The sequence below is a fragment of the Salvelinus alpinus genome, chromosome 10 (genome assembly GCF_045679555.1).
Source record: "Salvelinus alpinus chromosome 10, SLU_Salpinus.1, whole genome shotgun sequence".
Classification (NCBI taxonomy): Eukaryota; Metazoa; Chordata; class Actinopteri; order Salmoniformes; family Salmonidae; genus Salvelinus; species Salvelinus alpinus.
The window spans coordinates 34841834-34854921 of record NC_092095.1 but is presented as its reverse complement, the minus strand read 5'-3'; the positions used below and the strand labels follow the sequence as shown (position 1 = coordinate 34854921).

The following is a 13088-nucleotide window of genomic DNA, read 5'->3' as shown; positions in this document are numbered from 1 at the left end:
ACCTATAGGGAGGAGGTCAGAGACCTCTTCTGTTGTGGGTCCTCTTACTCGGTGTGCACTGTCACTGTGTCCGTTTCCATCTTGTCCAGCTGTGTCTAACATTTCACGTAAACCCTGTTTCTTGTCTGCATCGACGTAGCGGCCCTTGTACCTACCATCGAGCATGGTGGCGACACAGTAAATAGTCTCAGAGAGAATGCCACCGAATCGCTTGTTCACAGCCTCTAGTAGTGTACTTTTGCAACTTTTACAACACCACGGTCTGTGTCGGCAATTTTGTTGATCAGGCGTTTCAATGCCATGACAGAGGGTATCACGTCTGCTGCAGACGCAGTTGATGAGCATATTTCTCAAGTCAGTTGTTCGAATGGAGCTAGGAGTGTGTTCATGTTTACAAGTTTCAAACATGTTCTCAAATGCCATTAAAATGGCAGCAGCGGTATGAGAACCAGCACACTCATGGGTCTGACATCGCTGGTCCAAATGTCAGTCGTGAAGCTAATAGCAGTGACAAGTAGCTCATGGATGTACGTTTCAACAATACTGTGTAACTCCGGTAGGGCAACATCTGAAAAATAGTGCCTGCTTGGTAGTGTGTACCGGGGCTCGAGGTGTTCGACCAGTCGGCGAAAGCCAACATCATCCATGACAGAGAACGGTTGATTGTCAAGGGCAATGAATTCCATTATCTTGGCTTTAATGGATTTCGCCTTTGAGTTGTCTCGCTGAAATGTTCTTACTCTTTCAAATGACTGCTCGACTTGAACTTGTTTAGTTGTTGGAAGTGTGCGCTTAGTTTTTTTCTGCTTTTGTTCTAAGTAGTCGCTAAACGTCTGGGGGTGATGCACTTTCAAATGAGTAGTTAGGTTTGTGGATTTCACTTTCTCCCCTCCTCGGGAAATAATAGCAGCACAAACGTTGCAGATGGCCTTTTTGTTATCTTCCTTTGAAACTTCAAAATAGATCCACACAGCAGACATTGTGGGCTAGGTTAGGCTATATTTTTCGTGGTGTCATTACGTCATCTACCTACGTTATATAGGTATGCAGGTCAGCTTTGACATCGGTTTTGCACATTGGCGTTAAACTGGACATCGGGCCGATGTTGGTATTTTTAGCTAATATCATCCGATTCCATGCATCCCTAGTCATCAATACACAACAGTACAACATAACACAATACAAAACCGCTGGAACATTTAATGTAGAAAGTCTTGATAGACACAGTTATGGACCGTCTCCACCACTTCTCTCTCTAAACCCCCTCTACCTCCTCCCCTGTGCAGGGTTGTCCCTGCCCCGGCCTCCCGAGTGCCCCCCTGCAGCAGTACCCTGTGGCGTTGGCAAGGCCAGGAGAGATGGGGCGCAAGCTGGACCTGTCGGGCTTGACGGACAATGAGGCAGATCACGTGCTGAAGGTGGTGCAGAGGGACATGAAGCTGAGGAAGAAGGAGGAGGACAGGCTCAGGTGAGTTGTGTTAAAAGAGGGATTTGCTGTTCAGATATTTGAGAAAATGTACGATATTTGGTAACATTTTACTCCTGTGTAAACCAATTTACCACTTAAAACACGAGTTGTAAAATTAACAAAAATGTGGTGCCCCCAGTACTCTACCTGGTATACGAACCCCTTTAATACACACGTTTTTGCTGATAGCTGTGCTATCCTAATCTGTGACATACCTGCCTGACTTTTTCTGAGTTTGGGGAAAGATAGTTGTGCTGATGCTGCTGGATGTAAAGAGGGAATCAGTTGTGACTGTCTCTTACGCCTAGCCAGACTGTGTGGATGTCAGATACTGTAGGGGTCTCGGGGTCAGGTCTCAGAGTGCCTCAGAATGCTGTTCTTCTTCACACACCCCTGAGAGACAGTTCCTTCTGTCAGATGCGACAGGCTTCCTCCCTCTCCTCCTTCTCCTCTGTCCCTCTCTTCACATTTCCTCCCGACCTCCATCCCTCACCCTCTGACAGGCTGTAACTACAACAGGGGCGTATTCATTCCGGAAATCGTTTACCGTTTTTAAGAACAAAAAAGGTAGAAAACAGAGCAAACCAACAGTTTTCCATTGGAAAAATTCAGGTAGGTCCCGCCCCGTTTCGTTCCGTTTGCTTCCGTTTAATAAACGACAGAGTCGGCGTGATGAATACATCCCAGTCTTACTCCCTCTCCTCCCCCCCCCCCTCCCCTCCATCTCTCCCCCTCTCTCTGTGTGACAGGCTGCAGCTAGGGGATACAGTGTTGTGATGTTGACAGTCTCCTGTGGGGAACTGTCATCAAACGTATTGGCAGATCAGACCGTCTGGTTTGTGATGCATCAGCAAGCCTATGTTGCGATGATCCCGGTGGATGCCTCGAGCCATTCAGAAATGATTATACAAATCTATCAAACTGAATATGGAAATATGTGTACATATTTGAGGGTTGTCAAGTTTGACTTCCTACAGAAGTTTTTTTTGTGGTAAAGTATTATGCTCCCCTGTCCCAACGTTTGATCAAGAGCCCAATAGTGTTTTTCCACTGTATTGCAGTAGCTTTTTACACTTCTTGGCAGTTTTATCTTATAGGCCTATCATACTACAGAACACCACAGGGATGACCTGCCATGGGATGATTTGTATTGGAATTATTTCAGTCGTTTATACAATAACATTATTATATCTTGCGTTGCCAGACTCTGTAATCTCACATTCACTCTGCTTACGAGGGTAGGGCTGAATCAAGGATACATTATTATTGACCAGACAGCAGGCAGCAGAGGTTTTGAGCCTCGTCTAATCAAGACTGGGCTACAGCTGGCTCGCTTCTCCGTGAATTACTGTGAAATACAATATTTTCTCTCTTGCAAGCTCTTTCAAATGATCAAAAACAAAGAAGCCTTTGAAAAAAAAACGATTTCGAGCCAATATTGGTGTTTCTCCCCATTTTAAAAGATAAATGGATGTAAGGCTGGGAAAACATGCACATTTTCATTGGCAATACAGGGGCTCATGAAATAAATAATCAAGGTATCTTTGTTGGAGACGCAATCTGGAGCAAAGTGTTTTGAAAGACTGTGTAACTGTCTTGAATGTACTAGAAGCCCACTGACAACAAATTGAGAAACGTCCTTTGTTTTCTTTGTTCGATTTGGTGTCTCTATTGTTCCGAAAAGTAATTACGTTTAGTTTCTCTGTAGACTCTCTCTCTGTTTCATAACAGAATCAACGGTGTGCAATAATCTTTGCTCTTGAGAAATCGATAGTTCCCAGTCGAGGGCTCTCTGAGCAGTGCTGAACACCCGCTCAAATTCAGTCACGTCTATCACACTACTGCGGTTGAGGTTGGTTTGAGTGCAGGGAATGCTGGGAGCTCCATACAGTTAGGTTCAAGTGCACAATAATGTCTTAATGGCAGTGATTTCATTCTCAGGGGTCCACTTCTTTGGCACAATGACTGAGGCCAATGCATCTCAAGAAGCAGACCACATGCACAGTCAATCACACAGACTGGGACAAGTGTGTTCTCTCATTTCATGGCTGTTTTACATTATGAATGATTCTGATTCGACTTGGATTTTCAACTCAAGCAGAAAATGGTGTGGTAATCTGCGTGACAATCATCCACAGATGTCTATGCTGTATTAGAATCACAACGACAGTTCATAGAAATATGGTTTTGTGTGTCTGCTAGTATAAATGTACAGTGCATTCGGAAAGTATTCAGACCCTTTGACTTTTTCCACATTTTGTTACAGCCTTATTCTAAAATGATGAATAAATCTATATTAAATCCAATCTACACACAATTCCCCATAATGACAGTGAAAACATTTGCATTGAATTTTTTTATACATATTTCAAATTTGAAATACCTTCTTTACATAAGTATTCAGAGCCTCAATTGAGCTCAGGTGCATCCCGTTTCCATTGATCATCCTTGAGCTGTTTCTATAACTTGATTGGAGTCTACCTGTGGTAAATTCAATTGATTGGACATGATTTGGAAAGGCACACACCTGTCTATATAAGGTCCCACAGTTGACAGTGCATGTCAGAGCAAAAATTAAGCCATGAGGTCGAAGGAATTGTCCGTAGAGCTCCTAGACAGGATCGTGTCGAGGCACAGATCTGGGGAAGGGTACCAAAACATTTTTGCAGCATTGAATGTCCCCAAGAACACAGTGGCCTCCATTCTTAAATGGAAGAAGTTTAGAACCACCAATACTTTTCCTAGAGCTGGCCACCCCACCAAACAGAGCAATCAGGGGAGAAGGGCCTTGGTCAAGGAGGTGATCAAGAACCCGATGGTCACTCTGACAGAGCTCCAGAGTTCCTCTGTGGAGATGGGAGAACCTTCCAGAAGGACAACCATCTTTGCAGCACTCCACCAATCAGGCCTTTATGGTAGAGTGGCCAGACGGAAGCCACTCCTCAGTAAAAGGTACATGACAGCCCGCTTGGAGTTTGCCAAAATGCACCTAAAAGACTGACCATGAGAAACATGATTCTCTGATCTGATGAAACCAAGATTGAACTCTTTGGCCTGAATCCCAAGTGTCACATCTGGAGGAAACCTGGCACCATCCCTTCGGTGAAGCATGGTGGTGGCAGTATCATGCTGTGGTGATGTTTTTCAACGTCAGGTCCCGTGTGGCTCAGTTGGTAGAGCATGGCGCTTGCAACGCCAGGGTTGTGGGTTCATTCCCCACGGGGGGACCAGGATGAATATGTATGAACTTTCCAATTTGTAAGTCGCTCTGGATAAGAGCGTCTGCTAAATGACTTAAATGTAAATGTCAGGGACTGGGAGACTAGTCAAAAGAAAGATGAACGGAGCAAAGTACAGCGAGATCCTTGATGAAAACCTGTTCCAGAGCGCTCAGGACCTCAGACTGGGGCGAAGGATCAACTTCCAGCAGGACAACGACCCTAAGCACACAGCCAAGACAATGCAGGAGTGGCTTCGGGACAAGTCTCTGAATGTCCTTGAGTGGCCCAGCCAGAGCCCGGACTTGAATTTCTGGAGAGACCTAAAAATAACTCTGCAACGGTGCTCCCCATCCAACCTGACAGAGCTTGAGAGGATCTACAGAGAAGGAATGGTAGAAACTCCCCAAATACAGGTGTGCCAAGCTTGTAGCGTCATACCCAAGAAGACTTGAGGCTGTAATCGCTGCAGAAGGTGCTTCAATGAAGTACTGAGTAAAGGGTCTGAATACTTATGTAAATGTGATATTTCAGTTTTTTATTTTTCACAAATATGCAAACATTTCTCAACCTGTTTTTGCTTTGTCGTTATGGACTATTGTGTGTAGATTGATTGAGGGATTTAAAAATATATATTTTAGAATAAGGCTGTAATGTAACAGTGGAAAAAGTCAAGGGGTCTGAAAACTTTCCGAATGCACTGAATGTGTGTGTGTGCTAATAAAAATGTGTTTGTGTGTGTACGCTTTCATTCAACCGGCATTGACATATTTATGCCGTGCAGCCGGGCACCTGCTTGATAAGAAGGATCAACCCAGAATTACACATTTCACAATGTTCCAAGTGACTAGGTTATAACACCAGAAAACAAAGCCTGTTGTTTTCCTTTTGATATGAAACACAGTCGTAAGGAAAGTACTGTTGTGAACATTACATTAATAATAACAAAGCCATTGTACCTATGAAAACAGTAGCAGATGGTATTTGGTTGTTTCAGAGTGTCTTCCCCCAAACAAACGAGGGCGAAACCCCCCAGGGGTTTTGCCCTCCATGCGTGGCTGACGTTGGTTTCTTCTTTTTTAAATGACGCCAGCCCGTCTGAGTTATAAAGTGTCCCATGAATCCTTCACAAGGCTAATTAACAAGTCTCAGCTGGCACTTTGAATGCTCCATTTTAATTTCCCTCGTGTTGTCTACTAAGAAATGTTTAGAAACTTAATTGATATTACCTTCTGTCAGATAAGTGCTGGCCTGTCAGAAAAATGTAAATATTCAAATGATGTGCATGTAATCAAACCTGGCTACAATCTCAGCTTTCCTGGACAAATGAAGTTCTGCAATGTAAGTCCCGGGTTGACCTCAACAGTGAAATGAAGTGACTTCTTAAACGTGCGACGTGTTCCTACTACTACTGCTGAAGCTGAGTTCTCTCACTGATTGTAATGCCAATGAGTTAAATTGTTTAGAATGGATTGCTACTGTATGTCAACATTGTTAAATATTGGCATGCTGAGTCCTACTGTATGTTTCCGTTGAAAACGCTTGATCAAACAGCACGGTGAGCCGTTGCATCATGATGCGTTCCATTCCATTCATTTTGACCCAATTATGATGTACAGTCACAGCATTAGCTGTCCAACCTCTGGCCTGTTTCCACCTGACACTGTAGCCAGCCTGCTGGAGTGTGTCTCATTAAACCAGCACGGGGAACAGAGTCTCAGCCCCAGAGCTCAGTCAGAGATGGATTGCTTAATAAACAGCACTATGACTCCCAAGGGCCAGGAGGAATGATCAAAACGACTATCCATCCACCACTCTTTGTTTCCAAGCTTCTTCCCAGATTGTTCTCTCTTCTTTGCTTCTGCCTGCGGTAGCAGTAATTACTTCTGGAGCTACAGGAGATTGAGCCATTAAAGGACTTTGCCTTTTCCTGACATGATAATGCCAATTACTCTCCCCATGCTCCGCCTTTACCCAGCTCAGAGACAATGCTATTAATGAGCCTTGACAAGTCTGTCTTTACTGCCGTAGACGAAAGTCAAGTGTCTGCATTTTACAATCCTGTCTGTGTGAAGCTTGTGGTCCATGCAAGGTAAAAAATAGCATTATAATTTAACGATGTCTGGTGGCTAATTTGCTATTCCTTTGTCCCGTGTAGACCGACACCTTTCCTCTCTCCTCTCTCTCAACTAAATTCAAGGGGCTTTATTGGCGTGGGAAACGTATGTTTACATTGCAATAGCAAGTGAAATAGATAATAAACAGAAGTGAAATAGACAATAAAAAATGAATAGTAAACATTACACTCACAAAAGTTCCAAAATAGATATTTCAAATGCCATATGTCTATATACAGTGTTGTAATGATGTGCAAATAGTTAAAGTAATAAAGGGAATATAGATAAACATATGTGTTGTATTTACAATGGTGTTTGTTCTTCACTGGTTGCCCTTTTCCTGTGGCAACAGGTCACAAATCTTGCTGCTGTGATTGCACACTGTGGTATTTCACCCAATAGATATGAGAGTTTATATGGTCATAGATATATATTTATATGGTCATACATTTGGCAGGAGGTTAGGAAGTGCAGCTCAGTTTCCACCTCATTTTGTGGGCAGTGTGCACATAGCCTGTCTTCAATTGAGAGCCAGGTCTGCCTACGGCAGCCTTTCTTAATAGCAAGGCTATGCTCACTGAGACTGTACATAGTCAAAGCTTTCCTTAATTTTGGGTCAGTCATAGTAGTCAGGTATTCTGCCAATGTGTACTCTCTGTTTAGGGACAAATAGCATTCTAGTTTGCTCTGTTTTTTTGTGTAAAATCTTTCAAATATGTCAAGTAATTATCATTTTGTTTTCTCATGATTTGGTTGGGTCTAATTGTGTTGCTGTCCTAGGGCTCTGTTTGTGATCCGAGCCCCAGGACCAGCTTGCTTAAGGGACTCTTCTTCATCTCTCTGTAAGTGATGGCTTTGTTATGGAAGGTTTGTCTCTGTCTCTGTCTCTGTCTCTTTCTTTCTTTCGGGTTGTTGGTTGTATGGTCAAATCAATTCAATACACAATTAATATAAATAAAAAATAAATATTGAAATGCAGAGCTCTAGGCAGAGCCAGTTTGAGCTGTTTTGTGAAGAGAGTAGTACACAGCGTTGTATGAGATCTTCAGTTTCTTGGCAATTTCTCACATGGAATAGCCTTCATTTCTCATAACAAGAATAGACTGATGAGTTTCAGAAGAAAGGTCTTTCTTTCTTGCCATTTTGAGCCTGTAATCGAACCCACAAATGCTGATGCTCCAGATACTCAACTAGTCTAAAGAAGGCTAGTTTTATTGCTTCTTTAATCAGAACAACAGTTTTCAGCTGTGTTTTCTAATGATCAATTAGTCTTTTAAAATGATAAACTTGGATTAGCTATGTGTAGATATTCCATAAAATATCGGCCGTTTCCAACTACAATAGTAATTTACATTAACAATGTCTACACTGTATTTCTGATCAATTTGATGTTATTTTAATGGTCAAAACATTTGCTTTTCTTTCAAAAACAAGGACATTTCTAAGTGACCCCAAACTTTTGAACGGTAGTGTAAGTGCATTCAACGGAGTGATAGTCATTTAGTTCAGTTACCTTCGCTTTCTTGGGTACAGGAACAATTGTCGACAACTTGAAGCAAGTGGGGACAACAGACTGGGATAGTGAGCAATGGAATATGTCTGTAAACACTCCAGCCAGCTGGTCTGCACATGCTTGGAAGATGCGGCTTGCGAAGGTTTACACGCTTCATTGTCTTACGGCCACGGAGATTGAGAGCATTTAGTCCTCGTGAGCGGTGGGGGCCCACATCAGTGCTGGCATACCCTTTCATCTGGAGTCGCTGCCACATGCATCTCGTTTCTGAGCCGTTGACTCCACTTTAGTCCTATACTGTCGTTTTTTGCCTCTTGCCCTACGAAGGTCATAGCTGGTCTGTTTGTACACGTCCATGTTCTCAGTTACATTGCCGTGGTTAAATGCGCTTTCAATTTTGTGCGAATACTGCTCATCTATCTGCGTTTTTTGGTTTGGATAAGTTCTAATCGTCACAGTATGAACAATATCCTCTATGCATTTCCCGATGAACCCAGTCATAGTCAGTGTAAACGTCAGTACTATTCCAAGAGACGTCCCAGAACAGTTCCCAGTCCGCGTGAGCAGTCTTAAAGCGTAGATTCCGATTGGTCAGACCAATGTTGAACAGTCCTTACCACGGGTGATTCCTGCTTAAGTTTCTGTCTATAGGTGGGGAGGATTTGCCAAAGGGAGGGTGGGAGAGGGCCTTGTAACCGTCCCGGAAGGGAGAGTAACAATGGTCATCGTGTTGTCTCCACGTGTAGCACAGGAGATGTGTTGATTGAATTTCGGGAGCGTTTTCCTCAGATTTCCTTTGTTAAAGTCCCCAGCTACAATAAATGCAGCCTCAGGATATGCGGTTTCCAGTTTCAAGTCCAATGTAATTCCTTGAGAGCTGTTGGGATGTCGGCTTGGGTGGGAATATACACAGCAGTGACAACCAAAGAAAATTATCTCGGAAAGGTAATTCGGACAAGTACCCCACTTCTCCTCCCTCTTCTCCGCCGTCAATGTTTTGTTGTAGAACCTGGGATGAATGGGACTGCCTCAGGAAGTCCATACCAAGGGTCCAGGTCAGGGAAGTCACATTTCTGGTCAAATTCCTTCTGAGTGGTTACCAATCTAATGTCCAAAAGTTAATTTCGGCTGTAGGTAATAATACTACAAACGTTCTGAACAAATATTGTAATAAATAACATCTTGTCAGTTGGCGTTGGCCTACGTGTGTGTAACCCAATGACTATGAATGGACAAAGCTATTGGTCACCTGACACCATTCATTCCAATGTGAGGACTCAATAGCGCATTGAAGCCAAATTAAGTCGGATAAGATGATGTCTCATGGAGACGTACCATGCACAGTTTGAGCAACTCCAGGAAGTGATGTTGCAGGCTAGCTCAGTGCTGCCCCCTCCCATTGAGTAACTCAAGTTGAAGGCTGACCGGGGTACTGCAGGCTGCCATTAGCAGCCACATTTTCCTTTGAACTTCTTCTGTGTGTGATTTTAAAATAGTTGGTTGAAGGACATACATCTGGTGTATTAAAAGCAATTGATTGTCTTCTAAAAAAATATATATTTACATGAAGATTGACCATGAAGATTGACATTTGTCCATTCACTATAATGGGGGAGCTCGTTTTCTGCAAACAATGCCTTCATTACAGAGGTCGAACTTCCAGGTCTTCAATGAAAAGGGACAGTCGTTCTCCCCAAAATAGACAGTTGTTGTAATACAGTGTCAGTGAAGATGAAAAGGTGGGAGTTGAGAATAAACAGCTTTTGTTTTTCATTGCCTCTACATGCTGACCTCTATAACATCACACAGCGGTTGTGTCCTAAATGGCACCCTTTTCCTTTTATAGTGCACTACTTTTGACTAGGGCCCATAGGGCTCTGGTCAAAAGTAGTGCCCTAAACAGGGAATTGTGTGCCATTTGGGAGGAAGACAGACTTTCTCTGTTCTGCGCAGCATGAGTCTCCCTTTTCATTTTAGTGGAAAGGTGACGTTATAAAAATGGCTATAAACCAAACCACACCCGACCAGAGTTAATTCGCTATCCAATTACCCCAGCAACTGACCGCACAAAAGCTTGGACATACTTGTGAATTGAAAACAACCACATCACTGATGCTGTAGTTCAGTTTGTAATGTGTTTTATGTGGGTCTGTGTTTTACTGATATCTGCAGGGAGTGGCGTAAGCACATAGTTGGCTATGTGTTTCTGTATGCTTGATATGCAAACATTGTATGGCTTTCAAATGAACTGTCATATCTGTACAACTCTGTATACTGATCTACTGATCTACTGTACATACTGTATCCACCTAATTTTCGAATGTTGCTATGGACAGAGTCAAACAGCGGAAATGATGGATTCGACTTCCGTTTTACTTCCCTACTGCAGCATGCTGGTGGCAAATTGCCAGAGTCAATTATTTGATGGAGTCAATTTATAGGGTATTAAAGTCAAGTAAATTAAATTAAGTATAATTTATATATTTATTTCATTCAAGTTCGCTAATGTTAGCTAGACCTACTAGGAACTATGTAGTGATAATAACGTTAGTTGTGTGATAGTTAAAGGGCCATCCATCAAGCCAAAAACAGTAATGATAACTAGGCTATAATGATAGACTATAGGCTACATAACTATATGTGTGGTGAGCATCCACACCTGTCAATCAACTGATCAATGCCAGTCCAATGCATCCTACTGCATCATGCCTATTAATAAGATGGTAACCCAAGACTATTCAGTGCTTTCAGGGTGTGTTCATTGTCATAGTGACAACTGCAAATAATACTTCAATGTACAGGCCGAATTAAAAATAATATGGTAACTCATTTTTAAATGTAGCAATTCAGCAACAACCACTGTTTAGCCTGTGCATCTTTTATAGCGTGTCATTGCCTCGTTGCTCAAGTGGTTTGCAAGTGATTTCCATTTTTCTAATGGTCGTCAATTCCTTTGGGTCTGTCTGTCCTGTGCAACTATTTGCAATGCATCAGTGAAACAATGTTATCATAGCTATAGGCTAAATATTTACCTGTCAAAGTGCAAGATCTGTGTTCGTTTCTCCATGCTGCGCTCTGTGGTCCCCGGGCACACAAAGCTCCACTATTGAATAGGCACAAGCCTCTGTTTTTAGACAAGCAAATTAGTATACCTGGGCTACAACAACACAGTGCAATGAGTACACAATTATTGTCCATAGGCTGTAAACTGCAGTGATGTAGGCTAATTTGAATAACCGCTCAACGTCCTGTTTTGTTTAATGCCGAAATAACTGCATAAGCCTACAGCCTAGGCATGATTATGCAATCAATTGGATCAATTTGGGTCTTTTCTCGACGTTTAGAAGGTACTAGAAATACCTTATGAAATACCATTCATATGGTGTATTTTGTCAGGATGTAGCCTATCAGTGTTAAGATAGGCCTACGATAGGAAAATATGGGCTTCTCCTTTCCAACTCCCTGCCCGTTCTTAATGCTGTAGCCTATTTTAGATTCAGCAAGCAAGAGCAAACGTGCATCTCTCCTCCAATAGGCTATTGGTGGGCTAAAGAAAATAAGTCAAAATAGGTGTCTAGTGTTAGGTTCTTATTTTTCAGAGTAAATAACCCACGGACACTAGAGACGCTTCAACCAAGTTTAATTCTTCCCAACGGTTCTGTACAGCTGTAATCAGACAACCCAACATTTGTCCCATCCATATATTTATATCCCACTTAAGACACTCCCCCTTCTCTCCAATCCTTACAGTTTATGCCCAACAGGAAGGGGAACTGACCTCACCACTCATTTGCTGACCTCAACCCCTCCTTCACCTAATCCACAGATATCCATCTGTCTTCCCTATATCAACACGTCGCTCTCCTCTCCTCCATCAAACGCATTCCAAAGCCTTCTGGCTTTCTACAGAGCACCCTTAACTTTCTCCTTTGATTCTACACGTGTTCTCTATCATCTATTTAATATCTCAATGTTCAAAATGTCAAACCCAACACTAGCATGCTTTTGTAGTCTGGCTTTTCCTGGGACTTTTCCTTGGACTTTTCCTGGGACAGCGGAGAGACCAGGTGCGTAATTGCGCAACAGAACAATGAATACAGACAGGCTTGAGATGTAGCCTATAGCCTAAGTTAGAAGCGTATGCATATTAGGCCATAATTCATAAGCTCAATGTTAGGCTCATTACTGCAGTGAATATATCCAGTCAACTTATACAGCAGAACAGATGTCAGGACCACAATCTGACAGGAAAGCAGAAAAGCAGTCTTCTCAGCCCATCTAGATGTGACACCTGAGCCCCTGACAAGAGCCTCTCACCTACTGTACACTTACTGGGGAACAAGATAGAGCCGAGATATTATCAGATACCTAGGCTGTCCTTATGATATAGGTTACTGTAGGGCTCCCGAGTGGCTCAGCGGTCTAAGGCACTGCATCTCAGTGATAGAGGCGTCACTACAGACTCTGGTTCGATTTCAGGCCGTGATTGGGAGTCCCATAAGGCGGCGCACAATTGGCCAAGTGTCTTCCAGGTTAGGGTTTGGCCGGGCTAGGCCGTCATTGTAAATAAGAATTTGTTCTTAACTGACTTGCCTAGTTAAAAAAAAAAAAAAAGGCATTTCTGTTCAAATTACATTTATATCATATTCAGTTGGTACAGTAATTGGTATGATAATTTTTTTCTGATTAGGTAAAACGTCAAACTGTTTTTCACAGCATTGGGAAATAAGAAATGGGCAGAGAGGTATCCTCCTCATCTTCCCACTATTTGA

At 42.6% G+C, this 13088-nt stretch overlaps 1 protein-coding gene across 1 annotated transcript in view; it reads left to right on the top strand.

The window, feature by feature from the left end:
• The first annotated feature begins 1292 nt into the window (after positions 1 to 1292).
• myripb (myosin VIIA and Rab interacting protein b) overlaps positions 1293 to 13088 on the top strand; it is a 145337-nt gene continuing 133541 nt past the window's right edge. Inside the window, 1 exon segment of the mRNA XM_071329076.1 lies at positions 1293 to 1468. Within this exon segment, the coding sequence (XP_071185177.1) occupies positions 1359 to 1468 (110 nt within the window). The 5' untranslated portion in view covers positions 1293 to 1358.